The 27,896-nt window shown below is 50.3% G+C and overlaps 1 protein-coding gene across 2 annotated transcripts; it reads right to left on the minus strand.

Annotated features, from left to right (window-relative positions):
* Vps37b (VPS37B subunit of ESCRT-I) lies at positions 1 to 27,604 on the minus strand. Of its 2 annotated transcripts, none has more exons than XM_004843909.3 (4): positions 27,395 to 27,604; positions 4,745 to 4,916; positions 2,782 to 2,864; positions 1 to 2,000 (listed from the first exon to the last, which is right to left on the minus strand). In XM_004843909.3, exons 1-4 carry the CDS (start codon positions 27,503 to 27,505, stop codon positions 1,509 to 1,511), a joined length of 858 nt encoding a protein of 285 aa, XP_004843966.1. In that variant the 5' UTR covers positions 27,506 to 27,604; the 3' UTR covers positions 1 to 1,508. The 2 variants fall into 2 exon arrangements, with proteins under 2 accessions (XP_004843966.1, XP_021113238.1); XM_021257579.2 differs by lacking the exon at positions 27,395 to 27,604 and adding an exon at positions 21,247 to 23,805.
* Positions 27,605 to 27,896: the final 292 nt, after the last annotated feature.

Below are 27,896 nucleotides of genomic sequence, written 5' to 3' on the forward strand. Positions count from 1 at the left end.
AACAGTTCTCGGTTTATTAAAAATGGTCCTACAGCTTACAGCCACGGCGCCAGATGAGGCCGGCGATGGCAAGTGCGGCCAGCCTGGCGGCTCCTTCGCAGCATCGCACCAAGCTCGCATTTGGCTGTGGCTGTGCGGCTGGACACGCCCGACACCGCGGGCAGGCAGCAGAGGTATCCGGGAGGGGCACCACTCGCTCGAGAGCCACAGAGCATGGCAAGCCCACCTGACTGGCAAGGCAGTGAATCGTCCTGCAGCTTTGTTTCTTTACAAAACAATGAACAGTGCAGTAGAGTTCAAGTCCAGGAAAAGGAGCGGAGGGAGTGGAGGCAAAGGCAGGCAGCCCTGCCCGACAGGTGATGGGGCAAGGGCAGGGTGAGGTCCACCAATGGCACATGGGCTGTTCTGCCAACAGGTGCCACGCTGCCCGGGGGGCCTGGAGTCTGCACACGTGGCACAAGTGGACGAGGAGTGAGGGAGGGCAGGGTGTGGCGTCCCCAGGAAGGCGTTCACAGCCCCCTGCCCCTGCCCGCACCAGGAGCTCCACCCGCCCTGGGGCACATCCCAGCCGGCCCCTCCCCCACCTGTTTCTAGGCCAGGGCCTTTGGGGTCACAGCTGTGGGCCCGCCCGGCCTGCAGCCACACGGCACCCACGGCAGGCACCTTGCAGGCCTCGGCCCTGGCACCAGGTAAAGGTAAGGCACAGCACGGGCACCCGCATCGTACGGAAGGAGACTGCATTTGCTTCATCTGCATCGCAAACTGCTCAAAACAGTATTTGCATTTTTAAAAAGTTTCCCTGAATGGTCTTGTGTCAAAAGTTTTCTTTCCCAATATAAAACAGGAAAATTGGACATGTAGTAAAAATACTGGGGGAGTGTTTCCTCACAGAACCCTCAGGGGCTGACTGGCTCACAGGAGGAGCTGGGACCAGGCTGGGAAAGCCGGCTCTGGCTCCTCAGGGCCTCTGGACAGCAGTGGCCCCGGGGTGGGTGGCGCCCATGGCTTTGAGGCATGAGGAGCAGCCCGGTTGGGGGAGGGGCTGCGTGACTCACAATCGCGGCCCGATGCTCGGGCAGCTGGCAGCTGGCATGGTGGCCCGGCCACGAGCACCTCCCAGGGTGAGACACAGCACTGGCTTGAAAATAACAAAACAGATACAATTAGCCATGCTTATTAAATAAAGTTGCAGCGGGAGGACCAAGATTCTAGCTGGGAGTGGCAGAGGTTTTCTCTTCCCAAATGCATGAGTCCGTCAACCCTAGATACTTAGAAATCACGCACGCCTCGCAAACCTCCGTGACGCACAGGCGGCCAGGCTGCGGCCCAGCAACCCTGGGGCCTCGGGTGATAACCTGGGTCTCTACTTCTACCTACCACGGACCTACAGCTCTAAGTCAGATGGACGCTGGCCCAGGAGCCAGGCCCTGCCCGCGGCCGGACCGGCAGTCTGCACATGCAGAAGCGGCGTGGCGGGCCGAGGCGTCTCAGGAGGACAGCGCCGGTGCTCACTGCAGGATGAAGCCCGGCTGGTGCGGAGACAGCCTCGGCGGGGGCCTCTGGGGCAGAGCCGGTGGGTAAGGAGACACCAGCTGCGCTGAGAATCCCTGAGGAGGGGGCAGGCCCACGCGGGGCGGCAGGGGCGGGCACTGCGACGCGGGGTATGGCAGGGCCTGTCCGGAGCCCATGGCAGCCGTGAAGGGGGTGGCCAAACGTCCTGTAGGCACTGGGGGCGGCGGTGGGGCGATGCGCCGAGGAACGACAGAGGGGGGCCCGCCGGCCTCCAGGGCAGGGTAGGGCAGCGAGGCAGCGGGCACGGGCTCAGGCACCCTGGGTGGCAGCGGGCCTGGGGCCTGTGGAAGTCTCTGGCCCTTGAACACCATCTCCTGGAGCTTCTCCACCTTCACCCGCCGCATGTGGGCCAGCTTCCGCTTGCTCTGGTAGACGTCAATGAAGGCGTCCAGGGGGAGCTCGCCATCCAGGAACTTCTCGGCCATGTTCTGAGCGAGGCAGCAGAAACCCAGTTACTGACAGCGCCCTCCACCGGCCAGGAAGCCTCCTTCCAGCGCCCCTTCTGGAAATGCCCCTCGGGTGTTCAGCTCGGCAGAGCCCGGAGTGCAACTAGCTTGTGCTGAGGGCAGCAGAGGCCATCCCCAGGTAGAGCCACGGGAGGAGGTAGGTGGCCATGCTGTGGGTCGCTCTCCAGAACCACAGCCTCAGACCGCTGGCCTGGCAGGACCCAGCCTTACAAGGAAGGGTGGCCCGGAGCTGTGACCACTGCCCCGTGCCTGGCCGTCACAGCTTAGCAGCCGGAGCCCACACTCCTGGCTCTCCCCGAGCTGCACCCTAACCACAGACCTGCCCTCGCCAGGGTTGGAACAACCTTGCTGTGCCTGCCTGGGCCCCACCAGCACCCACTGGTTACAGAGCAATGCAAACCCTGGCACACGCTGCCAGCCCTAACTCGTCCCTTCATGCCCCAAGAGGCTCGCTGAGCATTCGCTGGCCATGTCCAAAGGCTCTGTGACCACCAGCTGCCTCACAGCCACAGGAGATGGCAGCTCGGCCCCGGCACCCAGGCACCCGGCGCTGACTCAGTGCAGCTCTTGGCCTCCCGGAGGTGGCCTGTGGTCCCCAACTCCTGCCTGGCCCTCTCCCCAGCCCAGGCCAGACCCTACACCCACAGCCCCACGCATGTGGGCTCCCTGGCCTGCTGACTGCCCAGAGGGACCCGAAACCTGGAAAGGCCCTGGGCCTCCCACTGAGGCTGGCTGGCCGTACCTCAGTGTCCTCCTCGATCTTGGCCCCTTCTGCCTGAAGAAGCGCCAGGAGGGTCTCCAAGGAGGCGCTGTTCGACTGCTTATCTGGAAGAACCAGGAGCACGCGATGGGGCTGCACCCCGCACAGACGCCTTCCCATGCCCCAAAAAGGCCAGGAGTCACATCCGCCCAGGGCTGCCTTTAAATCCACCACCAGAGCAGATGTGCAGAGCAAGCACGCAGGAGACCCAGGCCCAGCATCGCGCATCACAACACCCGGGGGTCACCATCTGTCCCATGGAGCAGGCTGTCTCACACACGTGACAGGAACACTGTCACACAGCTGTGCATTCCCCCATCTGAGTGGCAGCTCAATCATGCACACACATCTGAAGCATCCCACGTTCTTACAAGCGCGTAAAGCCCCAGCCCCAGCAAGGTCAAGAGAGGATGTTTCCAGGGCTCCCTCATGTCCACCCCCAGGTGCCCCGATGCCACTGCCATCGGTGAGGCCCACCCAGCTCTGCAGCCACACTGCCTGCTCTGTCCGGCTTCTCTCACTCGACAGCGCTTGGACCTTACTCATTCTGCCTGGTGCTGCGCCCATCTCTGTGTACTAGCAAACATCACAGCCTGCTTACCCATCATTCTACAGATGGCGGTCTCCAAAATTAGCTATCACAGATAAGCTGCAGCACGCATTTGGGTTTCCGTGTGTTTGAGACAGGGTCTCACTGTGTAGTTCAGGTTGACCTTGAACTCAACATCTTGCCTCAGACTCCCGAGTGCTGACATCACAGGTGTGCGCCTCCACACCCCACACACATTTTGTTTTGTTTTGCAGTACTAGGGATTAAACCCAGGGCCTGCACACTGAGTGCTACATCCTCAGCACTGTTAAATTCTGAGACAAGGCCTCAGTGAGTCACAAATTACCCAGGCTGGGCTTGAATTTGCAATCCTCCGTCTCAGCCTCCGTAGTGCTGGGATTACAGGTGTGTACCACCACGCCCAACTCACATATTTTTGTTCTTATATTCTGATAAAACACAAACATCCATTTCTGTGGGGTAGATGTCCAAATACAGAACTGCGAATCACAGGGCATATACAATCACTTTACTAGGCATCACCAATTTCTATTCCTGCCAGTAGTGGATGTTTGTACATCCTCACCTGCACATTGCCAGTCCCTCCCTCTTCTCCTGCTTGGGTCGGGTATGGTGGTATATTTTCACTGAAGCTTTGAAGATAATGGGGCAGGGGGCAGCAAACATAAGCTATAGCTGTAGCCTTACTGAAGGAGGTGGGTTTAACCCAAGTTCTCCTAAATGCTCCCTGAAAATGGTAAACACAGAGTGCTTGCCGAGCTTGTGTGAGGCCTTGGATTCAATCCTGGCACCACTCTTCATCATCATCATCATCTGGCCGGGCGTTGCACACCTGTAATTCCTGCACTCAGGAGGCTGAGGCAGGAGGATTGCCGCAAGTTCAAAGCCAGCCTGGGCTACATAGTGAGTTCAAGGCCAGCCTGAACTGCATAGTGAGACCCTGTCTCAATAACAACAATAATTTTCCCTTAAAAGCTCTCAAAAGCACTCTGAACTCTAAACAATACTCAATTCCTCCATCTCTTCATAACAACTGTAAATTAAAGTGTGATTGTAAAATGTTCCAGTGATAAATACACCACTGGTCAACTTTGAGGACCAAATACACAGCATGACTCAGAAAAGTGCCTTTTTTCTATGCTATTTAGAGAAGGTAGACATTTGAATTTCAAAGATGTCTCTTTTATAAACCAGCAACCGGCATGCATAAAACTTTTATATACACACACATATATATTATATATATATATTATGTTGCTACAACAGTCACTGTCTTAACCTGAAATTTTCCCAGGATATTCCTTTCCTAGTAAGGCAACACCCTGAAAATGTATCCTTCCCTTGACTATTCAGAGGATCCCCTACCAAACTTACCTAATTTGGTCTTCTTTATCTGGTAGGCTTCAAAGAGGACCTGGAGCTCCTGGTACTTCTGAGTCAGATGCGCCTTCTGGGTGTCCAGCTGAGGCTGATACAGGAGGTTCCCCTCCGCCAGGCTCCGGTTGCTGGCAAGCGTCATCTCTTTGCTCAGCTGAACAGCCTGCGCCTGCAAGAGAGCCCGAGTGTGTTAGCTTGTGGGTTCCCAGCCCAGAGCCCGCTGGCTCGCCGCTCCCAGGCCACACCACCTCCAGGGCAGAGGCTGCACGGGACCGCATCCCGCTCACATCCCACTCGCTCAGCCCCCTTCCCCACTGTTTCCAGGGTGTGCTTGGTCCTAGAGCTCTGTACAGAGCCCCCAGACAGTGGCTACGCTGTTACTGGAAGCTTTAACGTGGCCACTGTCTTGCAAGGAAGCAGCTGTAGGCACAGGGCTGGGCTAAAGAACTGCTCTTCCCAGAGGGGACCCGCTGCCGGGTCAGGCAGGCTTCACCATCCAGCTCCAACGGCACGGCCAGCAGGGAGCCCCGACAGTGCAGCGTGCGGGTCCGCACCATGAGCCACGCGGACCCCAACAGTGGCTTATTGTGCCCAGCGGAGGAGGCTGCACTGTCTCCTCCAGTGGCGATGACAGGCTACTTGGTAGGTAAAGGAGAACATGGGCACAGACCCAGGGAGAGGAACGCTTCAGAGCTCTGAGAAATAGCTGAGGGCAAAACGCAGCCCAAGAGTATTTAAAGACAAAAGCCCAACACATCTGGACTCAAGCTTCCTTTCTGTCCACTGTGGTCCTCTCTGCCTTCTGCACTTCAGTGCCTCTGAGGAGCAGTGAAGCTCAGCCAGCACCAGCGGGCTCTCCACGGAGCTCCCTCCCAACCCCAGCCATCGTGGCCTCCGACACTGCCCCCCGCTGCCCCATTTCTCTCTGCTACTACTCCCTTCCATGCAGTAGTTTGGAGCCGTTCCTCCCTCCTGCACCACCCACCATATCTTTTACTGCTCGTGCCTAGTTCCCAGCACGCGGGCACACAGAGCACGGAGACCGAGGGGAAGCCTGGGGTCAATCAGGTGCTCCCTAGCCAGCCAGCAGACACAGCTGTATCCCAGACAACCCCCGGCCATGGCCCCAAACATTAGGGTCAGTTTAAAATTGAAAGGTAAATCTCCAACTCAATATTATAAAAGGTCGGGCCAGGGATTTAGCTCAGTGGTTCCGCTGCCTGCCTCGCAAGCGCAAGATCCCGAGTTTGATCCCTGGTACCAAAAAAAAAAAAAAAAAATTATAAAAAGTAGGAACATCCTCAAAATTAGGGCAGCAGAAATATTCCCCTCTCTTCCTGCTGCTTTTATTATTTATTTCATTTTGTTTATTTTTGGTACCGGGGATCAAACTCAGGACCTCACGCTTGCCAGGCAGGCGCTGTGCTGCTGAGCTAAATCATTCCCAGCCCCTTATTATTTTTGAGACAGGGTCTCACACTATGAACCCCAGGCTGGCCCTGAGCTTGTGGCAATCCTCCGGCCACAGGCTCCCAATAGGTAGTGCCACCACACCTGGCTCTGCTGCTTTTTTTTTTTTCTCCTTCCGTACCAGGGATCGGAAGTCTTTTTGTTCTTTTATTAATTTTTTCTGTACCAGGGATCAAACTCAGGACCTTGCAATGGCAAGGCAGGTGCGGCACCACTGAGCTAAATCCCCGGCTCGGGCTCTGCTGCTTCAAGCAAGCAGAGAAACTCTTGGCACTGGAAAGACCTAGTTTAACATTGGTTCCTGGAGCTCCCTAGATCCACCACAGTTCCAAGCTCTGCTCTCTAGGGGTTTTAGATCCCGAAGTCCTGCAGAAGAGTATGTCATTCAACTGTTAGGCCATATAAAAGAATAAACAAAAATAAACCACTGTACAGCCACTCTGGAAAACAGATGCCATTTCCTTATACAACTAAACATGTAGCCTTCCTATAACCCAGCAACTGTATTCTCAGAAATTTATCTCAGAGTAACTTACATTAGCAGAAAAACCTACACAAGAATGTTATGGCTTGTGTCTAAAGGTCCCCCAAAGCCCCTTGCGCTCATAGGTGAGGCTTTCAGAGGTGGCTGGATCTAGGGTGTGTGGATGTGGCTTAAGGGTGTGTGATAAGTAAATTACTCCACTGATTGGTTCAGCATAGTTCTGGGTGTGGACAATGGGAAGGCCTCCCCCAGGTATGGGTGGCACCAACCAGCAGGCCTGTAGCCTGGATGGGATAAAAGGGAAAGGAAGGCTCCATGCTGCTACAGCTTCCTGTTTACCCTGCCATGGACTGTTTCTCCTCTGCCATGCCCCCTGTCTTGGAGCCAGCCAATTACAGACTGAACCTCTACAAACTGTGAGCTAAAATAAACTTTTCCTCCCTTGTGGGTGTAAGGTATTGTGTCTCAGTGACAGGAAAGTGACTAAGGCACATGTTCTGAGCAGCTGTTGTACAGTCCAAATCCTGATTCAGCCAAGTATCTCTCACCAGGTGAACAGGCACAACATCCATACTACCCAGCAACGAAAAAGAGTACACTACCAATAGATACAGCTCAAAGCCCCAGGGGATGGGGATTACACTGAGTAAAAATAGCTGACCCCAGGATGGGGATTTAGCTCAGTGGTTCGGGTGCCTCTCAAGCCCAAGCCCAAGGTCGGGAGTTTGATGCCCTGGTACCAAAAAAATTAAAAACAAACAACAAAACAAAACAATAGCTGATCCCAAAGGGCCACACCCTCCATGACTCCAAACACGAAATATTCTCAAATAACAAAATAACAAAAACAGACAGCAGATTTTCTCCCCTCTGACCAGGAGCTGCACCTCTGCTGGGTGGGGCACAGTGAGACAGCACACAGCAGCCCCTCGGCAGGGACCTGCTCAGATCAGATCTGCTGCCGATTGGCCAAAAAAGGCCAAAACTCCTCTGAGGCCAAGTCTGGCAAGAAAAGGTGGCTAACAAAATACAGAGTAAGAGTGAGCGGGGTTGGTCAAGGAGTAAGTGCCTCCAATCCTTAAGCAACAGACAGGCTCCCCAGTGACATCGTTTGAGACTGAGTCTGTTGTCAGGGTTTATAGGGCCCCTCACTGGATGTTAGATAATTCCAAAAGCAAATTTCCCAGAAAGTCCTAGGCGCAGGAGCACTGTGAGTGCACGTCTCCCCAGGTGATCCCTGGAAAGGCAGCAACACTCAAGTGCTGAAGCCCAGTACTGTGCAGCAATGGTCCCACTCCAGCTGCCCATCAGAGTCCCGGGGTTGGACCCAGGGAGGGCTGAGCTACACGCCATGCCACTCCACTGTATTTTAGACAGGTCCTCCCTAAGCTGCCCAGGATGGTCTCGAACTTGCAATCTCCTGCCTCAGCCTCCCAAGTAGCTGGGATTACAGGTAGGCAACACCATGCCTGACTAGAATAACTGGGAGTGGGGGTGAGGTGGGGGGATGAGGTGTTAAAAACCCAATGCTTGCCTAGTGCGTGTGAGGCCCTGGACTCAACCCCACATACTGCCAAATCAAAATACTGTGAACCCCAATTCCCTGACCAACCTAACCCCCTCCAGCTATCTACGAGGGGGTGGCAGGTATGAACACTTCAACTTCCCCGATGATTCCAGCGTGCAGCTAAGCTGAAAGCCACTGCTTCAGTCTCACTGCATCTATTCCCATGTGATATAAATCATCTGTCCTACATATTGTAAAGTCCTGTAAGAGAGGAACACAGGGAAGCTCAGGCTATAACCAAAAGCCAATTCATCTCCACAGGAAACAAAGCCAAAGTGTACAGCCAGCAAAGAGGTCACATAAAACTCCGTGACATCTAAAGACTTAGAATGGTTGGGATTCTTATATCCTTTGGTCGTTCAGATGTTTCCCTGTGAATAAACATCAGAAATTCCAAATGGCCACCCCAACATCCCCACAGCACCCTCTCAGGCAGATGAGGGCAGCAGGGCCAGGGGCCAGGGAGTGTGTGCTGAGGTGAGTGAAGCTTCCTTTCTCGAGCAGTGGACAGGCTCTTCCATACTCCGAGGCCCTGAACTCTCTGATGCTGCATTACCTGTGCTGCTCCTCAAGAGCCCTTTCTGCTGTCCCAACTGAGGAACAAGGGGAGGAAACATCCAGCCCCACTCTGCAAAGCGAAGGCCACCTGGCTTGGAAGGAGCAGAGCCGCCCCCACAGACCACAGGCTGTGGGGAAATCTGCCCGGTGGCTGTGTGACGGCATAGACAGGGCCTCTGTGTCTTTAGAATAAAAAGAACAAGAATCATAAGGTGCTCGGGTCCTCTCTCCATGGCAGGTGCCACCAAATAATCTGAAATCCACAACAGCGGTGCCAATCTCTTGATCTTTCTTATGATCCTTTTTTCTTAACCATAAAGAAATCTTTTCAGGAAATAATTTCTCTGTGGTAAAGAAACATTTTAAAAATGCACTCAGTTTCATTTGTTTCCATTTTTTTCTCAAGGAAAATGAGATGCACGAGTGCCACATGCAGCAAGACCCATTCGTGTGAAGCTATTTCTGCCAGCTGTCTGTCCTGGGTGCAGAGCGCCGACTGGAAGCAGGCAAGCCCAGCAAGGCAGGATCCTGGCCCTTTCAGTCTTCCCACTTTCACCACCAATGTGCAGGGTATTAGTGTGGTGGAAAGGGCAGGTGTTCTTGAAAAACAAACTGCCTTTCTTTGTTTTAAAAATAAAAATATTATCTTTTACTTGTCTAAGTCAGAAATGTGGGTATCCCTTTATCTCTCAGAACACATTTATCTCGCGCGTGTGTGTGTGTGTGTGTATGTTACTGGAGAGATTAAACTCACAGTTCTGCACATGCTAGGCAAGCGCTGAGCTATATACCTACCCCCAACCCGCCCCCCTTTTTTTTGGTACCAGGGATGGAACTCGGGACCTTGAGCTTACGAGGCAGTGGAACCACTGAGCTAAATCCCCGGCCACAACCCCAGCCCGTTTTAAAACAGGGTCTCATTAAGTTGCCAAGGCTGATCTCAAACTCTCGATCCTCTTGCCTCAGCCTCCTGAATAACTAGGATTATAAGTGCACACTACCACACTCAGTTCCAGTATGTATTTATTTTGGCTGGGGGAATATAGGAGAAAATAAACTCAATAAGAAAACATAAAAATTTTCCTCTGGAGCTTGGTGTGGTGGAACAAGTCTGTAAATCCCAGTACTCTGGAGGCTGAAGCAGAAGAATAGTAAGTTTGGGTCCTGCCTGGGGAATTTAGTGAGATACTGTCTCAAAATAAAAAATAAAGGGCTGGGGGTGTAGCGCAGTGGTGCTGCCACCTGCCTCGTGAGCCCAAGGTCCTGGGTTCGATCCCTGGTACCAAAATATGAAGAATAAAAAATAAAAAGGGGTGGGGATGTAACTCAGTACGAAGACCCTGGATTCACTCCCCAAGACTAGGTAAAAACAGGCAAACAAACAGAAATGCCCTCTGCATGTGCAACAGTTCCAGGGGACAGGGACCAGGATGGGCACGAGCACAGGACAGCACATGCAGCCCTGCCAGCTGGTGCTGGTGCGGGCTGCAGTTCCACCAATGCCCTCCAGAACAGCTCTTCTGCGGGTGCAGCTCGAACCAGAGCTGGCAGAGTCTGGCTCCCCCTCTAGAGCCAGAATGGTGCCTTCTCAGACACATCTGTCTGTACTTCCGAGAGAAACGTTTCATGGCAGTCCCTGGCTACTCCTTTACACTACCACGTAACCCCTTACTGTTACAAAAGAGTGGCGTTTCCGAATTCTAGCAAATTTACACGGACGGCAACACTTCATAATGCTGAAGTCTGCTGGGTGTGGGCTGGGTCACTGTAGGTGAACAGTAGAGGTGCACCTGTCCCCAAGGCCCTTCTCAGAAGACCTAGCATTTACAGAGTGGCCCTCGAACTGTGCTCAGCCAGCAAATGCCTGGTCAGACACAGGGACTCCACGGCTCTCCTCCCTCGTGTTCCTCAATCCAGGCCGGCCTCCTCCAAACCTTGGCCACCACTGCGCCCTGACCAAGGGGCCCTGGAACTGGCTCCGAGCCATCTCCACACTCCCCACACAGCCAGACCCTCGGTGCTGGGTGCTCCCCGGCCTCCTTTCCTGAGGCACAATCCACACGAGTTGGGGGACACAGCTGCAAGCTGAGGAGGCAGGATCAGATTCCCTGGACCCTCCAGGGGACACTCGGCACCTTGAGGCTGGACTTCTGGCCCCCACAACTGTGTTGGACACCTTCCCATTGTTTTAAACCACGCAGCTTATGGTGATCTTGAGAGCAGCCACAAGAAGGTAGCGCAGTCTGGACTCTTCACCTGTCCTCAACACCCGCTCTCCGCCCTGCTTTGGCCCCTCCAGCCAAGTGCTGAGCTTTACTGGCCACTTTAATCAGCCACTTGCTTCTGCTTCCAGTTGGCTCAGCAGTTCAGACCCAGGGCAGGAGGACAATGAAATGGGGCATGGTTTCTTCCTGGGTCCCCTCCCTAAGGAGTGGCAGCAGGCAGGCCCAGCCTGCCTTGCCCTTGAGGAGTCCACACCCCATTCTGGTGAGGAGTCCTTCATTAAGAATCAAAGCTGGGGCTGGGGATTTAGCTCAGTGGTTTCGCAGCCTGCTGCCCAAACGCAAGGACCCGAATTTGATCCCCAGTACCAAAAAAAAAAAAGAATCAAAGCTGGAGCTGGGCCTAGGAGCGCACACCTGTGATCCCAGCACTCCAGGAGGCAGGTGCAGAAGAATCCCGAGTTCAACCCCAGCCTGGGCAACTAAGTAACTTAGCAAGATCCAGACTCAAAATAAAAGAATAAAAACAAAAAAGGGCTGGGGATACAGCTTAGTGCAAAGGCCCTGGGCTCAACCCCCAGTATGAACAACCAAATGAGTGAGAGACTTGAGAGCGAGAAATGTGAATGAAAAACTGTGTGTGCATCAAACCACACAAGCTGAATGTGGCGCTGATGCGACTTTTCCTGATGACACGTGGGCTCCCATCTTCCATTCTGATGAAGACATTAGGCCCCTGACCAGCACAACTGTCTGACCACCCCCACCAGCACAGCCCCGAGTGCTGCTGCAGACACACACATCATTCAACACTGGCTCATCTCCAGTGTCCAGGCCACTGCCTGTCAGCTCTGTCAGTACCTTGCTACGCTCTTTTGGTGTTTATCACAAATTCGTAAACAACACCACAGATCAAAGCTCATGACTACAGATAAACAGATCATGACTGGAAAGCCACCTGCGCTCCCGGTTTGCAGCAGCAGTGAGAATGGCTTGGCAGTGAAAGGCCCCAGAAACAAGCTAAGATGATGACAAAGTGACTGCTCGAGGCCGCACACGTGGAGACACCTCGGCCAAAAGGTGGCTCTGTCTGACACCAGCATGTGAGGATAATGTTAGGAGAGCCCTGAAGCCAGTGTAATTTGCTCATGTATTTTAAAATCATTCACAAGTTCTGGATCTCAACGATAGCTCTTGCTGGCCACAACATGCTCCAGCAATGGTTGGTTGGGCTGTTCATTCATGAAACACAGGAAGCAGCCTGTGTCAGGCTTCCGGGCACACAAGGAGCAGAGAGCAGTCTGGTCCCCAGTCTCCAGGTCAAGATCAGCTACAAATGCGAGCCTCTGCAGGCACTCTGCTCAGGCCGGGGAGCTCGACACATCCACTTGGTCCTATAGGACGGCATCTGCTTTGCAAATAAAAGACTCGAGAGAAAAAGGAAGAAAATCAAAGCAGGGGCTGGGGATTTAGCTTAGTGGCACACACCTGCCTCCCAAGTGCAAGGTCCTGAGTTCAATACCTGGTACAGAGGGGGAAAAAAATCAAAGCAGATATGATTTTAAAGGCTTAAATGGAGGTAAGATGAGTTCCTGGTGGTGGTGTGAAAACTACACTCCTCTCCGTACCTTCCACATCCAGTATTTGCTAATCTCTCCAGGGCACCTACTGCACACTCCAGACCGTGCCACCTCCTCTTTCTATCTTCATGGCCACTTCTCCCTCTCTGTAGAGTGAGGCAAACCTGGCTATATCTACCCCAGAGGGAGGAAATGAAATCTGAGGGTGGTGACAGGACCTGCTATGGTCGGGCGATTCTGCTTCCACACATGTTTTCTACATGATGCCCACACACAGAAGCCAAGGGGGATTCACTAATTCACTATCAGCTATTCTCAAGTTCCAAGAATTATCTGTGCTTCATTCCAACTCAGATCTATTTAACTGTTTTGTTTTGTTTTTGAGACAGGCTGGCCTTGAACTCACTATGTAGTCCAGGCTGTCCTCAAACTCCAGGCGACGGGGATGCCTCAGTCTCCCAAGTGCAGGGATTATAGGCTCGAACCACCACACCCAGCTCTATTTAACTTTTTTTTTTTGGTACCAGGGACCTTTGGTACTTGGGACCTTGTGCTTTTGAGGCAGGGGGCAGAACCATTGAGCTAAATCCCTGGCCTCTATTTAACTTTTTAATGTGATTATTTTCAAACTTAAAACAAAAGTATACGGACAAGTATGAAACCAGGTGCAACCTTCTCCTAGGTTCAACAATCAGCAATATTTGCCAATCCTGCTTCATCCATACGACCACCTTTTCTTTCTTTCGCTTTTGTGGTGCTGGGGACCAAAGCCAGAGCTTTGCATGTGCTAAGCAAATGTTCTGCCACTGAGCCACATTGCCATGCCTCATTTCTTTTTCTAAGGTACTTTTAACCACCAGTCACTCTTGAACAATTTTATTTTTGGTACCAGGGATCCAACTTGGGACCTTGTGCTTGCGTGGCAGGTGGCAGCGCCACTGAGCTCAATCCTTGGCTCATCAGTCACTCCTTAACACCTTAACATGTACTGCTAATGAGTAAGATTTTTTTTTTTTTTGTACTGGGGATAGAACTCAGGACCTTGCCCTTGGAAGGCAGGCGGAGGCACCACTGGGCTAAATCTCCAGCCCAAGTAAGAACTTTTTAACCCTAACTACAACGCCATAATCACACTTAATGAAATTAATAGTTCTTTAACATCCTCTGCAAGTCCTGGCTTGAATTCTATAAAAAAGACTTTTGTCTTTCCTATTTGAGCATGTGAAATATAGTTTACATAGGAAAAACAGGATAAATGGTCCTTTCCTCTTCCTGAACCCAACTTTTGGGAGACTGAGTTGGGGCTGGAGCAATACTTGAAAATCCCCAATAAGTTCAGCCACTGGTTCAGACGATGGAACGTCACCTCAGCCTTTGGATGTGCTTCCGACCTCAGTGAGGTACAGCCAAGCTCTCCAACGCTCAGGTGCCCTTTGTGGCCGTGGGAGACCTCGGGCTGACTGTGTGCCTGACTCTGGTTCAACAGTGTCTCGACTCCTCCACTGCCACACCAAACCCTTCTCAAGAAACACCGCTTCCATCGCTTCTCAGCCTTTTGGCTAAGGATCAAGTGAAGAAACACTGCTTCCTTTTGGAGGGAAGCCTGTTTTGATTTTGATTTTTTCCTCTTCAAATAAAATCAAATTCAAAGTTACATGTAACACAAAGATGAAGGAGAAACAAGCACTAGCTTTTGTACTATTCTACAAGCAGAATAGTTGAGACTGCACTGGACTTTAAAACAGTGGCGGGCCAGGGATTTAGCTCAGTGGTTCCATCGCCTGCCTCGAAAGCACAAGGTCCAGAGTTTGATCCCTGGTACCAAAACAACAACAACAAAAACACAGTGGTTCGTGGCTTAGAAGACAGAGAAAGGTCTGTACACGTTCAGGCCAGGGTAAGGCACCTCTTCCTATTGCACTACGCTTGACTAATTTCAAGGTAGATTTTAACAAAGTCACAGGGCAATGTGAGCCTGGGCTCACATTCATCTTCCACTGAGAAGGAGCTTAGCAGTGATGAATTTCACCTCTGTCTCCAGCTGACTCCAGGATTTCATCCGAGGAAGCCTGTAATCCCAGAGGTGTGCTGTGAGCACTGCCTAATGAGGCGGTTTAATTCAATGATAATCCTCCTTCAGTTTCACTAAAAAACTTAACAAGTGGGACTGTTTCAACACTGTGATAAAACTAAAGATCTGAAATAGAAAAAACAGTTAAGGAACTTAGAGCATTCTGAAACTGCCCTAAAACACAGCTCTCCTGGGGGCTGTGTGAAACCATCTCCAAGGCTACAGCCTACTCAGGAAGGAAATCTACCGCTCCACCGAAATAACCGCTCAACAAACAGAACATTTACTTCCAATCAGTAAATTAATACACACCAACTCAACTATATCCTACCCTGAGATAGCTTATTTTTTTATTAAAGATGTCAAAATCCCTCAGGTGAAACTTTCTTCCCTCACAAAGCAGGAGGCAATGAGATCTAAACTCAATCCCTTCCAATATGGAACTGGCTTGGAGCTAAAAATCAGTGTATCATTCACTTTAAGGGCAAGTGACCACAAAAACGCAAAGGACAGGCTCCTAAATAAATGGACCGGAGCCCAGCGTGGTGTTGCATGTCTGTGATCCCAGCACTTGGGAGGCTGAGACAGGAGGAACACAAGTTCGAGGGTATACTGGGTAAATTCAAGGACAGCCTGGACTTCATAGCAAAACCCTTTCTTCATTCATAAATAAATGTTAGGCATGGTATTCCTGTAATGCTATCATTCTGGGAGGCTGAGGTAGGAGAATCACAAGTTCAAGTTCAATGTTGGCAACTTAGTGACTTAGAGAGACTCTGTCTCAAAATTAATCAATGGGCTGGGATGTAGCTCAGTGCAGAAGCCCTAAGTTCAATTCCCAATACTGCAAAAGTAAATAAGTAAATAAATGAAGAAATAAAGTCATCTCAGAGACACACAAATTGTCACTTTTATAGTTCCGACAGGCACAACATGGCAATGTTTGTTTTTTCCTACAAGACTTATTTCCTAATATTCAAGAGGAAAAACAACTTCTCCCTATTCTTGGACTTATGTGAGTCATGTGAATAAAACATAACAAGAGGTGAGAACGGTTCTGATACCTGGCATATGCAATAAAATGTTGGATTTTTTTTTTTTTTTTTTTTGAACCAGGGATCGAACTTGGGTCCTTGCGCTTGCGCAGCAGGCGGCAAAACCACTGAGCTAAATCCCCGGCCCAATAAAATGTTACTTGAAAAAAACCACAGACCTCATGGCTGGGGCCTGGGGAGGTGGAGGGAGGACTGAGTCTCAGGACCGGATGAGCTGCCCACTCAGTTCACAGCTAACTGCCTTGTCCCTGACTCCCACAGGCACAGGGCTGTCACACTCAGCCCACCCAGACCTAAAGAATCAGGATCTCAGCAGCTGAGCCAGGGAATCCTCCGCCTCACAAGATCAACCTTTAATGGGGCAGTGTGGGTAAGGGCACACAAGCTGACACTGTAAAGAAGCGCACATACCTGCCTGTTCATTTAAGGGAAAGGGCTGAGAGAATGGGTCCGCTGGGAGAACTCAGAACCTGTGCCAGCAACAGGAGAGCAGACGGTGGAGTCTTAATTTCCCCCATCCAGTCCACACTGGATTCACCCCAAGTCTTGCTAGCCACTCACCTATATTAACTTTTTCTACAGCACTCCGCTTCGAGTTTTAGCACAAACAGCTTTTTTTTCACTCCTCGTTCACCAGCTGCCAGGTATATACTAAATTCCCATGATTACCAAACATAAAACCAGGTGGAAGCAGTCTGAGCTCTGACACCCTTTGCCCTCAGTACTGTGGCACTCGGGTGTGGGAGCAGAAAGGCCTGGACACCTCACCACAGTGGAGGTGGGGGACCACCCCCCCGCACCAGGGCAGTCTTTCTTTTCCTGGTAGTGGAGAAACCCCGGAATGCCTCCTGCCCAGCTGGGAGAACAGGTGGGCCCACCCGCCCTGATTTCTCATTAGCAGTTTCTGGCCAGGACCAACAACCAAAGCATTCAATGTTCAGTGACAGCTTCGTGTTTCTTCCTGGTCTCTTTCCTCTTAATCACAATTTCAATAAATTCACGTATGACCAGCAGGTAAGAGAACAGCAAGTACAAGTCCAGCCAGGGCAATTGAGTGAGACCGTCTTAAAATAAAAAAAGGGCTAGGAATGTAGCCCAGAGCAAAGGCCCTGGGTTCAATTCCCAGTCCTTCAGGGGGAAATTAATTCATTTATGAGCATTTTTCAGACTGTAGAAAAACACTTATCCAAGTGGACAGCACATTTATGCTTAAACAATATCTTTTGATAATTTTGCTCTTACATGTTATGAATTTCCTGAAACCTGACTCAGAATTCAGTTTAATAAACTTAATTCTCATATGGCCTCAATTACTGATCACTTCAGTGGAGAAAATGCTCTTCTCATAATGGGATTTTTTTTTTTCAGTCTGAGTAGAGAAAGGAATTAATCAAAAGAAAATCAATTCCTCTAGATTCTTTTGTTTACATTTCACAGCAAGACTATGGACTTTTATCTGATGTAGAGAATCAGCTGTTGACCGCTGTGCTGCCCTGCTGACCACCTTTATCACGTGGGTTTTGGGGAGACTTCAAGATCCAAACTACAGTAAAACTTAGAAACTCATTTTTAGGGGCCAGGGATTTAGCTCAATGGTTCCGCCGCCTGCCTTGCAAGGGGAAGGACCCGAGTTTGATCCCTGGTACCAAAGAACAACAACAAAAAAGTTAAATATTGATCATTTTAACATATTTCAAACATGTTAATTATAATTTATGATAACAAAAATGGAGGTAAAGTATCCAACACATAAATTATGACATAGCCACAGGATAAAATATCACAGAGCCATTAAAAACTATTCCTTGTGAGCCAGGTGTTGTGGTGGACACTTGTAACCCCAGCCACTTACTAGGCTAAGTGGGTGGATCACAAGTTAGTGGCAACCCCGGGCAATTTAGCAAAACCCTGTCTCAAAATAAAATATAAAAGGGCTGAGGTGTAACTCATGCAACAAAACTAAAAAAAAAACCAAAACAAAACACCATGCCTTGTAACAATATTCTAATAAAAAGGTAAGCAAATGCACAAAATATAACTTTAGGTTAAAAATAGACAAGCAGGGCCAGGGATTTAGCTCAGTGGTTCTGCCGCCTGCCTCACAAGCGCAAGGTCCTGAGTTCGATCCCCGGTACAAACAAACAAACAAACAAACAAACAAATAAATAAATAAATAAAATAAACAAGCAAACTGCTACATAATCATCCCAATGGGGAGACAGAAAACAAAATGTTTCAACAATGTTTATCTCTGAGTGGTGGTGGTAGTACTGTATATATATTTTTCTGTATTTTCTAATTTTTCTATAAAATGTGAAAAAATACTAGAGGCTTATCAGTTGGGATCAGAAGTAAAAAATACAAAATAATTCCCCATTTTCTTAAATGCCATGAACTAAGACAGCCATTGGGCCATGGAAACACTCACCCCCCAAATAAGCCTCTGCCAAAGGAGGCGCCAGAAACCAAGTCTCCTCGGGTGTCCCACCAAGCACCCCACTCCCTGTTAGATCTGAGGATACCTTGTACACAGGTAAGCCCCTCTAGCGCTTCACCACACACTCCAGATGTGAGGAAGAAACTAAGTGAGCAGGCAAGAAGGAAAACAAAACACACACCTCTTCAACTCACTGGTTTCCTGAACTTATCTGCCATAGAACCCTTGTTAATTAATCACAATCAACATTCACAAAATTAGAGCCCAAATCAAATGGCCCCACACCAGAAACAGCTTCCATTCACAGGGTGGTTCTTATTGCCAGGCAGCGTTAAACAGTTTATACACATTATTTTATTCATCCCTGAATAATTCAATAGATGTTTTGTTTGTTGTTTGTAAGAGATGGGGTCTTGTATGTCGTCCAGACTGGCCTTGAACTCAATATGCTCCCAACAGCCTCCCAAACAGCAATAATTAAAGGCATGCAGCACCCTGAGCTATGTGGGATGATATTATTAACAGTGTCGTGTGAACAATGAGGAAACTGGGATTTAGAAGCTTTAATACTTGCCCTAAAGTATTCCATTCTAGTAATCAAAATCTCACCTTTAGCCAAATGTGGTGGTGCATGTCTGTAACCCTCGCACCCAGGAGGCTGAGGCAGAAGGATTGCTGTGAGTCTGAAGCTACCCTGGGCTACACAGTGAGACTGTGTCTCAAAAACAGCAACAAAAAATCTCATCTTTACCATGTTTAATAGTTGGCTCTCCAATGTTTGTACATTTTCATAACTTTTGCCTCCTCTTTTTCTGTCATGTATTTCTTGATGATGTTACTGACTCTGCTAGTTTTTCCTTTTAAAATGTGCCACTGACTGACACACCATATGACCATGTGTAGTATTATTTGAACTAGGCAAAGCAAGACTCAGCAGGCTCTGCTCTGTCCTCCAAGTCCACTATTTGGGCTGCCCAAAATTCAGTTTTATCAATTATCTCTCCACTCCTAAGTGACCTCCTGCTTTCTAGTCTTACCCCCTCAAACCCACACCTGTGGCTGCCAGGATCATTTACATAAACATCAAGTGTGACCAACCACAGCCCAGCACTGTGGGTTTACTAAATCCCCCACAGCTCCCTGGCTGGAGGACAGAGCCCAAGCTCCTGACCACTCAGCCTCTGAAGCCATCTGGTCCCTGCTGGCCTCTCTGTCTCCCTCTCTGCCCTGGAGCAGTCCTTGCAGGACCGCCCACTCCCCACACTTTCCTCTGCTGCCACCCAGCCCAGGCCCCAAGCCTGCCCCCTCTTCGCCTGGGCTACTCTACCTCAGCCTCCGATTCACAGCTTCTGAGTCACTGTGCCCTCCAGGAATCACTCCCTGCAAGCCTCGTCCACCCCGCAGAGGGTTGCTAGGTCTCTGCCCCCCTGGGTGTATAAGCTCCACCAGCTTCTGCACACCTGCATGACCCTGAAGGTGAAAACTTGGGGGGCCAGGGATTTAGCTCAGTGGTTTTGCCGCCTGCCTCACAAGCACAAGATCCCGAGTTCGATCCCCGGTACCAAAAAAAAAAAAAAAGAAAACTTGGGGCTGCGGTTCAATCCCCAGGGAAGGGAGGGCGGGACACAGACAGGGGCTTACAGGTTTCACATTCCCCATAAAGTCTGGGTAAATGAATAAATTTCCATGAACTATGCTGTGTCTGTGAACTGCTGTCTGGGGCGAACATTAGTCAGCACTTAGCATGTCCCTCCTCCATCCCCACGCGAGCACAGCCTCACACTGCCACACTGTGCCACACACTGGAAATGACGAAAGGTTTGACTTAAACATAACACTTGCCACAGCAGCATGTGAAATGCTATTCAAACACTCACTGTCCACAAACAAGGTGCCTCACAATTCCATGAGGACTTTAAAAGCTTCCCGTTGAAACAGCAAGGAAACCTAGAGCAAATGAAACCCTGACCACTTTTCTACTTCCATTCCTCCCCATGAAGGGATTCTACACAGAACTTTCCCCTTCCTTTGGGAAAAGGCTGGTTTTCCTTAAGTGCTACTCGCTGCGGAAGGAAATAACTGGAAGAGAACTCTTGTCTGAGCGAGCTCTTCGCATCAGTGATCACCTAGTCAACAGGGACCTCCACCAAGGGCTTTGTAGATAACCTTGTACTGTGCACCCGGCACCAATCTCCACAGCAACTCTCTGCTACAACGCTGAGATAAAAGCCAAATACACACCACACCAGCCTTCGCTAGCTGGAGCGCACACCCTCTGCACACAAATGGTGTGGTCTACTCTGTTCAGCTTTTGGCCAATCTGCCGCAGCAACAATAGCCTGTCAACTTGTCTGCAAAGCCAGGTCCTCGGACTCCTGTCTCCCTGCTATTCAATGCCTCGTCCCTTCTCCCAACCCACCCGACTCCAGGAGACCTATCAAACCTCACACTCCTTGTCAAATCCAGCAGCACTTGGAAGACAGCTCAAACAGCTATTCACTTGCGCACTAGAGCCGCACTTCCTCCGGCCTGTGGACAGGGTCGGGCAGGTGCGGGTCTGTCCCTCCCTCTAACAGGGTCAGGGCCCTCCTCCCTCCGAGCTCACACCCACCTGAAGCCCAGTCACCTGCACTGGCTGAGGAGCGCCAATGGGTACATCCTCCAAGCCAGGTACTGTGGTGGACCCCAGGGCGAGGGACTTACAGGAGTGTCAAGTGCCACAGAAGAGGTAAATAAAGAAGCCAGAGGAGCACACGACTGTAACTGTGGATGTGGGGGAGCACTTTGGAAGGGAAAGCTGATGAGTCCTTCACAAGCCAGGGATGGGGTTGAAGGTGGTTCCATGCCCTCTCCTAGAACTCTATTTCCTTTTGCGGTACTAGGGACTGAACCTAGAGTCTAAGCAAACGCTCTACCACTGAGCTACATCCCCAGCTTTTTTTTATTTTGAGATAAGGTCTTGCCCAGGCTGGCCTCAAACTTGTGATCCTCCTGCCTCAGCCACCCAAATAGCTGGGATTCCAGGCATGTGTCATCACGTCCGGCTCCTACTTACCCTTCTGTATCTTCCTCCAACCTGGTTTTCTTGAGTCTCATCACACCCAGGCAGCCCATGTTTCTGCTGCCAAGTGAATCTTCCTGAAGAGCAGCTCTGATTCGACAGCTTCTCTGGTCCTGGCCACCAAAGTAACTGCCACGGAGCTCATATGTGGCACTCTACCCTGGCCACTCTCGTTTCTTGCCACTTCCTGACACATCAGCAAATCCCACCTGGCCAGGCCAGCCAGGGACTCATTAGTCAGGCAGCCTGTCCCCAGCTCCTCTGCCCATGCCTCTGGTTTCTGTCACTTCTTCCTGATCCCCCATTTTGTCCATCAGTTCAGGGAAAGAAACACCGAATCCAAGACAGCAGCCGGGGCCCAGAGAGGTGTGCGCAGGATGGGCGCTCGCTGGCCTGGCAGCGCTCACGCCTAGGCTGGGGGCAGGCATGCTGGCACTCCTTATGCCATTCCCCACGCCTCCTGCACGCGTTAGTGCTGCAGTCATTTATCTTCTCAATGCTTACACACCTACCACAGTCCATTTTCTTACATTAAATCTAGCCAGAAAGAATCTTTTGATCTGACTTTCAACATTATTAACATCTGACTTTTTTCATTCTCTTTTTTAAAAACTGTAGAACATACATAACAGAAAATTTACCATTTCAAGAGTAGAGTTCCATGGCACCAAATTCATTTGCACCATTTTGCCACCATCACCACCAACCTACAGATTCTGTGCATCTTGCCAAGCTGAAACTCTGTACTTCTTACTCTCCCACACAGCAGATGTGTGTGTTCCTGGTTATGCCAAATTCCATGCCAGGGATCATGCCCTGTGCTTCCTGAACAATACCTCACTCCCAGCAAGTGCTCAAGAGTTGGAGAACTGAAATGGAATCTTCCACGAAAACAGCAAGAACACGATACCTTTTTGTTTTAGCAATAATAACCAATAATAATTACTGACAATGTGCTCATTTTGTGCTAAGTACCATGTTAAGCACCTTACATCCTTATTTAATCTACCCAACAACTCTGAGAAGTAGGTTATTATCATTATCCCCTTTATTTCCAACAAGGAAACTGCAATTGGAAAGACTAAACACTTGGCAAAGGTTCCACTGCTGGTATCAAAAGCCAGTTCTAGGGCCAGGGATTTAGCTCAGTGGTTTCGCCACCTGCCTTGCAAGCGCAAGGACCCAAGTTTCATCCCAGTACCAAAAAAAAAAAAAAAAAAGTCAGTTCTGAAGCCAGGCATAGTGGCCTGTGACTATAATCCCAGCACTCGGGAGGCTGAGGCAGGAGGTTCACTGCAATTTGGAGTTCAGCTCAGGCTACATAGTGACTCCAAGGCCAGCCTGAACTGCATAGCAACACCCTGTCTCAAAAAAAAACAAAAACAAAAACGGGCTAGGGATATAGCTCAGTGGTTTCAAGGCTTGGCACAAGGACCTGAGTTCAATCCCTGGTACCAAAATGAGAAAAGCCAGTTCTGGTTTTAGTACCTGTGCTATACTGCTCACACTACACTTCCAAGTGAACGCAAACGAAGAGCAGTTAAATAAAATTAAGTAGATCAAATTTCATCCAAAGCAGTCTAACAGTCCCAAAAATCTCTTACTAATGGAAGGGAGTCTGACCACACAGGGACCCTAACAGGCAGGCATTATCACCATCCTCGTTTCACAGATGGACCTGAAGCAGAGTTTAGACAACTTAAAAGTGGCCACACAACTCTTAACTACATTCTTCCCACAAAACCATGATGCTCCTTTAAAATAAAATGAGATAAAGCAAATTTCAGAAAATATTCCTGGGCAAAGTAATGTTTTACTCAAGCAACAAAATTATCCATAGAAGAAAAAAGTGAACGACAGCAGTGGAAGCCTTTCCACGGACAGTAATGACTGCACCGCATGGAGAGAAACAAACTCCAGCAGTACACACTTCAAATCTCGGCTGCTCAACACCAAAGTCCCACCAGCATCCATTCAGCCTGCGTGTCCCGAAGGAGTCCCCGGATGTAAAGCTGGGGTCAACATCTCAATGAGCCATTATGATCGGTGCAGTAGTCCTAGGCCTCACACAGGAATCAAGCCAAAAGACCTTAAGGAAGGCGGCTTTTTCCAGACCAGAGCTCTTTACTTTCCACAAAACAATCTGCCTTTCACACCCTCAGCATCTGTGCATGCAGGCATTCTCACTTGCCACACAAACAGAAGTCCAGAATTGGAATCCTCGGTGAAGCCTCACCGTTAGCATCAGCCAAGCAGCATTTCCTCTGAAAGCACAAGGGGAGAAGTGACCCAAGAGGTCTGGGTTAGTTGCCTAATCCCCCAAGCAACAGTTCCTTTTAAGGGAGTGCTCTGCCAGTTCAACAGGTTAATGTGGACAGATAAAGACACATTCCCCCATCATGTAAAAAGAACTTTAAATAAAAACAAAAATGAGTCAGATGCAGGGGCCTGTGTCTGTTATTCCAACTCCTAGGGAGACTGAGGCAGGAGGACTGAAGGTCAAGGGCAGACTGGGCACCAGAGGGAGACCCAGCCCAAAAAAAAAAGTAAATGTGTGCATAAGAAATTTCAGCCCGACCCCCCCCCCCCCCGCAAAAAAAGAAATTTCAGCCCACTGCAAAAGGACACAGACCGTAAAGACCATTCAGGATGTACTACTCTACTTAGGGAACTATGTAGCAAACAAGAAGAAAGAAAAGATCACACTGGCACAAAATGTCTATAGGGTAGTTCCAACATGAGAGTGTCCTGAGCTTTGCTCCAACTCACACACCACAATTACAGCAATGTAAGAGAGGCATAATGCAAAGCTACGCCTCAACTTGACAGTGAAAGACTTCAAAACCCAGCCACACTTTCCAACCACCACAAAATATCCCCTCAGGCTTGAAGAAGCCTTACTATACAATTTAGAACACTTCCTTCTGCCAATTAAAAAAAAAAAAAGCCTTCAGTTAAGGTTGATCTTCTACTGTGAAAGCCTGTTCCACTCACCACCTCTTCCCAGACCTACTGACATACACAGCCATTTTCACCATAGAACAGTAAAGTGTTTCCTCCACTAAACAGCAAATCAAAATTCACCTCAAATTTGTGAGATGAGACCTTATTAACTTTTCAAGATGTGGTATTTGACAGTAATCTTTCAAAGACAGAACTTAAGTATTATTAATAACTTTTTTTGTGATACTGGGGAATGAACCCAGGGCCTTCCACATTGCACTACATCCCAGGCCCATTTTTATTTTTTATTTTTTGGTACCAGAGATTGAACTCAGGACCTTGTGCTTGCGAGGCAGGCGGGAGAACCACTGAGCTAAATCCCCGGCCCTCCATTTTTATTTTTTAATTGTAAGACAGGGTCTTGCTAATTCATTAAACTCCCTGGGCTAGGCTCTAACTTACAGTATTCCTGCCCTAGTCTCCTAGAACGCTGGAGGGATTCCATCAATGAGACACCACGACCAGCTGCAATTACTCTCAATTGAGCACTAACTGCAGCTGTGTCAGTGTTTAACAACCACGATCTCACCTGATCTTTCTAACAACTGTATGAAACAGATGTCTGGGCCGGGGATTTAGCTCAGTGGTTCCAGCGCCTGCCTTGCAAGCGCAAGGTCCTGAGTTCAATCCCCAGTACCAAAAAAAAGAAAAAGAAAAAAAAACCCACAGATGTCATTGTCCTGTTATCCTCCCTACCCTGGTGCTCAGAAAACAAAGTGACTGCCCACAAGCCCAGGCTGGGAGGTGGCAAGCACTGTCCACAGGGTAGGGTTCCAGAGTCCGAATGCCCTCCAACACCCTATCATAAATGTCTCACTTGGTCAATAGTCAACAGTTCACAAAATATTTTCTTCTGTGTCTCAAAACCACCTCCAAACCAAACCTACACATGGCATTCCCATGTGAGTGAAACCACAATGGCCAAAACTTTGGCTGTTTTCCTTTTACCCATCCCTTTAGAAACACATCACACACAACCAGGGCAGCAGGATTTGCCGATTGTGACCCTGCCCAGGTGAGCTGCCTTAGCTATTTTGGCAAGTTCAGTTTCCTGGTTTTATTTTATTTTTAGTTTCCTGGTTTTAAAAGTACTACACCCAAAAGAACAAACCACTCTTGAGTAATTTAAATACAGGTTCTAACCAAGTGGAGTCAGGCCTAAATATTTCTGTAAGGTACTTGAGTATGAAGGTCACTTTTACTTAAAAAAAGAAAAAGAGGGGCCCGGGATTTAGCTCAATGGTTCCGGCGCCTGCCCTGTATGTGCAAGGACCCAAGTTTGATCCCTGGTACCAAAAAAAAAAGAAAAGAAAGAAAAGAAAAAGAAAAAAATCCTGCTAGATTAATTTGTCTTTCTCTATAAATAATAATCTCCATGTCCCCACATAAAGGAAATGAGTGCGGCTGTCCCTAACAGCCGTGGGGTCACCTGAGTGAAACTGACTCATTCCCCAGTCTCCTCTCCACTAAAAGTTTATTTTTTTAATATGCCACAAATAAAGCTATCATACTCTGTTCTTACTGAAACACAAGTCACCTGTAACAAAGTAACTTGTTGGCGGTTGCACATGAGAAAAATACACCTGTCATTTTATCATTAAACTAGAAAGATGCCCCTCTGACAACCAACAAAACGTCTCCCAGCAACGGAAAAGCAGAGAAACTAGCAAAGATTTCCTTTCTTTGGAGACATGAAACTCTCATTCAGTCAAGAAAGATGGATTTTGTCACTTATTATTCTCTAAAATGGAAAGTGCCACATGGAGAACATAAATAGCGTCAATTGCATCTAGGAGCAACCTGCTATGTGCCAAGTTACAAAGCCTGTGAATACAAGGGGTGTATTAATGGAAAGACTGATACTATCTTACTACAGTGGCCTCTCTGTAGCTCCAGACAATGATCTGTTGAGGGTTTTCCAGGGATTTTAAATGTACAACCTCCACACAAGCTCCCTTTTAAGGGGGCTGGCTCAGAGCTGAACAATCCCTCTAGGGAAAGAAAGCCAAAAGCCCCCACATGGGCTTGGGGCGAGCAGCTCGCCTTAGGCGTGGGAAGGCTCAGACTTAAAGACAAAGGAGTGGTCGGTGGGCTGCCAACAGCTGTAGCAGTCTGGGTCCACCTGCCAGCTGGACACCCAGAGGACGGGACTTTCAGAGTCCCAAAGGCCCGTGAGAAAGAAAAAGAAGGAAGTCCGCATTGCAAGTCTGCCGGGGAGAAGTCAGTCACCCCAAGAGCAAACCACGGGCGAGGCACAGAGGAAGAGAACCAGGCCTTCCCAGGGCTGGGCTGACCCCTGACTGTCAAATGAGAGGTGGGGTGAGGAGGGGGCGCCCAACTCCCATTTTATCCCCCCCCCATCAGCTTCTGAAGTGCAGAGGGGTGGGACAATGTGGGGCAAAGCCAGTCACGGGAATTCTCACATTCCCTTTTTCTTGGGGGGGGGGGGTGGACGGACAGGGGCAAACCTTATGGAAAAAAGGATCCCGCCACCACCCATGGGACTGAGGCAAAGAAGCCACAGGGGAAGTTGTTGCGGCCTCCTCCAGGACGCTCGGGACCCCCACACACTCAGACCCTTCCCAGTTCATCCCGCCTGCGCCCGTGACCTCCGCCCACCCCCGCCACAGCCCTTCCTGGACTTGGCGACAGACCCGGGGCCTCCCGAGCCTCTCCCAGATTCGCACCGAGCCCCACCAAACCTACTTTCAGACCCCCAGACTCCCGAACCCCTGCCCGGACCTGGCCCCCTCAGCCACCCCGAGTCCTCTCCTCCACTCGGGCCCGGCCAGTCTCACCGCGTCCCGACCCAATCTCAGTCCCCCAACTGGCTCCGCGTGTCTCCGCATCCCCACTCCAGGCTCTAGTCTCCCGCTTTACACCCACCTTGGGTCCGAGTGTCCCAAGCCTCGCCTCAAGGGCCCCCACCGGTTCCCAAACAACTCTCAGTACCCCTCTCCCGCCTGAGCTCCCCGAAGCCCAACTGGAGTCCCCACTGTCGTCTGAGTCCCCGCCCCGAGCGCCCCCACTGTCCCCCGGGTCCCCTGGACACAACTGGAGCGCTGCAGTCGCCTCCGCCCCGAGCTACCGCTCGACGCACGCACCCCGCCGGGCCCCACAGGCGCCGCCCCGCGCTCACCTCCTCCATCTTCTGCACCATGTCCGTCAGCTGGCCCTCGTCCTCCAGCAGCTCGTTGAGCTGCACCAGCGACAGCCCAGCGAACCGGGCTTCGCCCGTGGCGCCTGCCATTCCCACGTCTCGGTAGCCACCGCCGCCACGGCCGCCACCGCCGCTCGGGCCGTCTGGCTCCGCCGACCGGAAGCGCCGCCCTCGACCCCGCGTCCCGCGGGGGGGCACGTGACGCCAACCTTGGGGCGTGACGTCATCGCGCGCGGCGGTGCGGACGGACGTGACGTCGCCGGAGGCAGGGGCTGGCGGGACGCGTGCGCGGCGCTGCGTCTGGGCGCTTGGGGGCCTCTGAGGGATGGGGAAGGGGCCTGGCGTCCCGCTCGTGACGCATAACGCGCCTGTGACGTCACGGCGGCGCGGGAGCGTGTGTCCCGATGTCATAAGGGCCTTTTTTTTTTTCAAGGAAAAGAATCAATAAAAACGGGAATGGGAAGAAGTCAACCAACCAGGT

This window comes from Heterocephalus glaber, unplaced genomic scaffold (genome assembly GCF_053883595.1).
Source record: "Heterocephalus glaber isolate CG9 unplaced genomic scaffold, H.glaber_assembly_v1.0 deba00001687, whole genome shotgun sequence".
NCBI lineage: Eukaryota > Metazoa > Chordata > Mammalia > Rodentia > Bathyergidae > Heterocephalus > Heterocephalus glaber.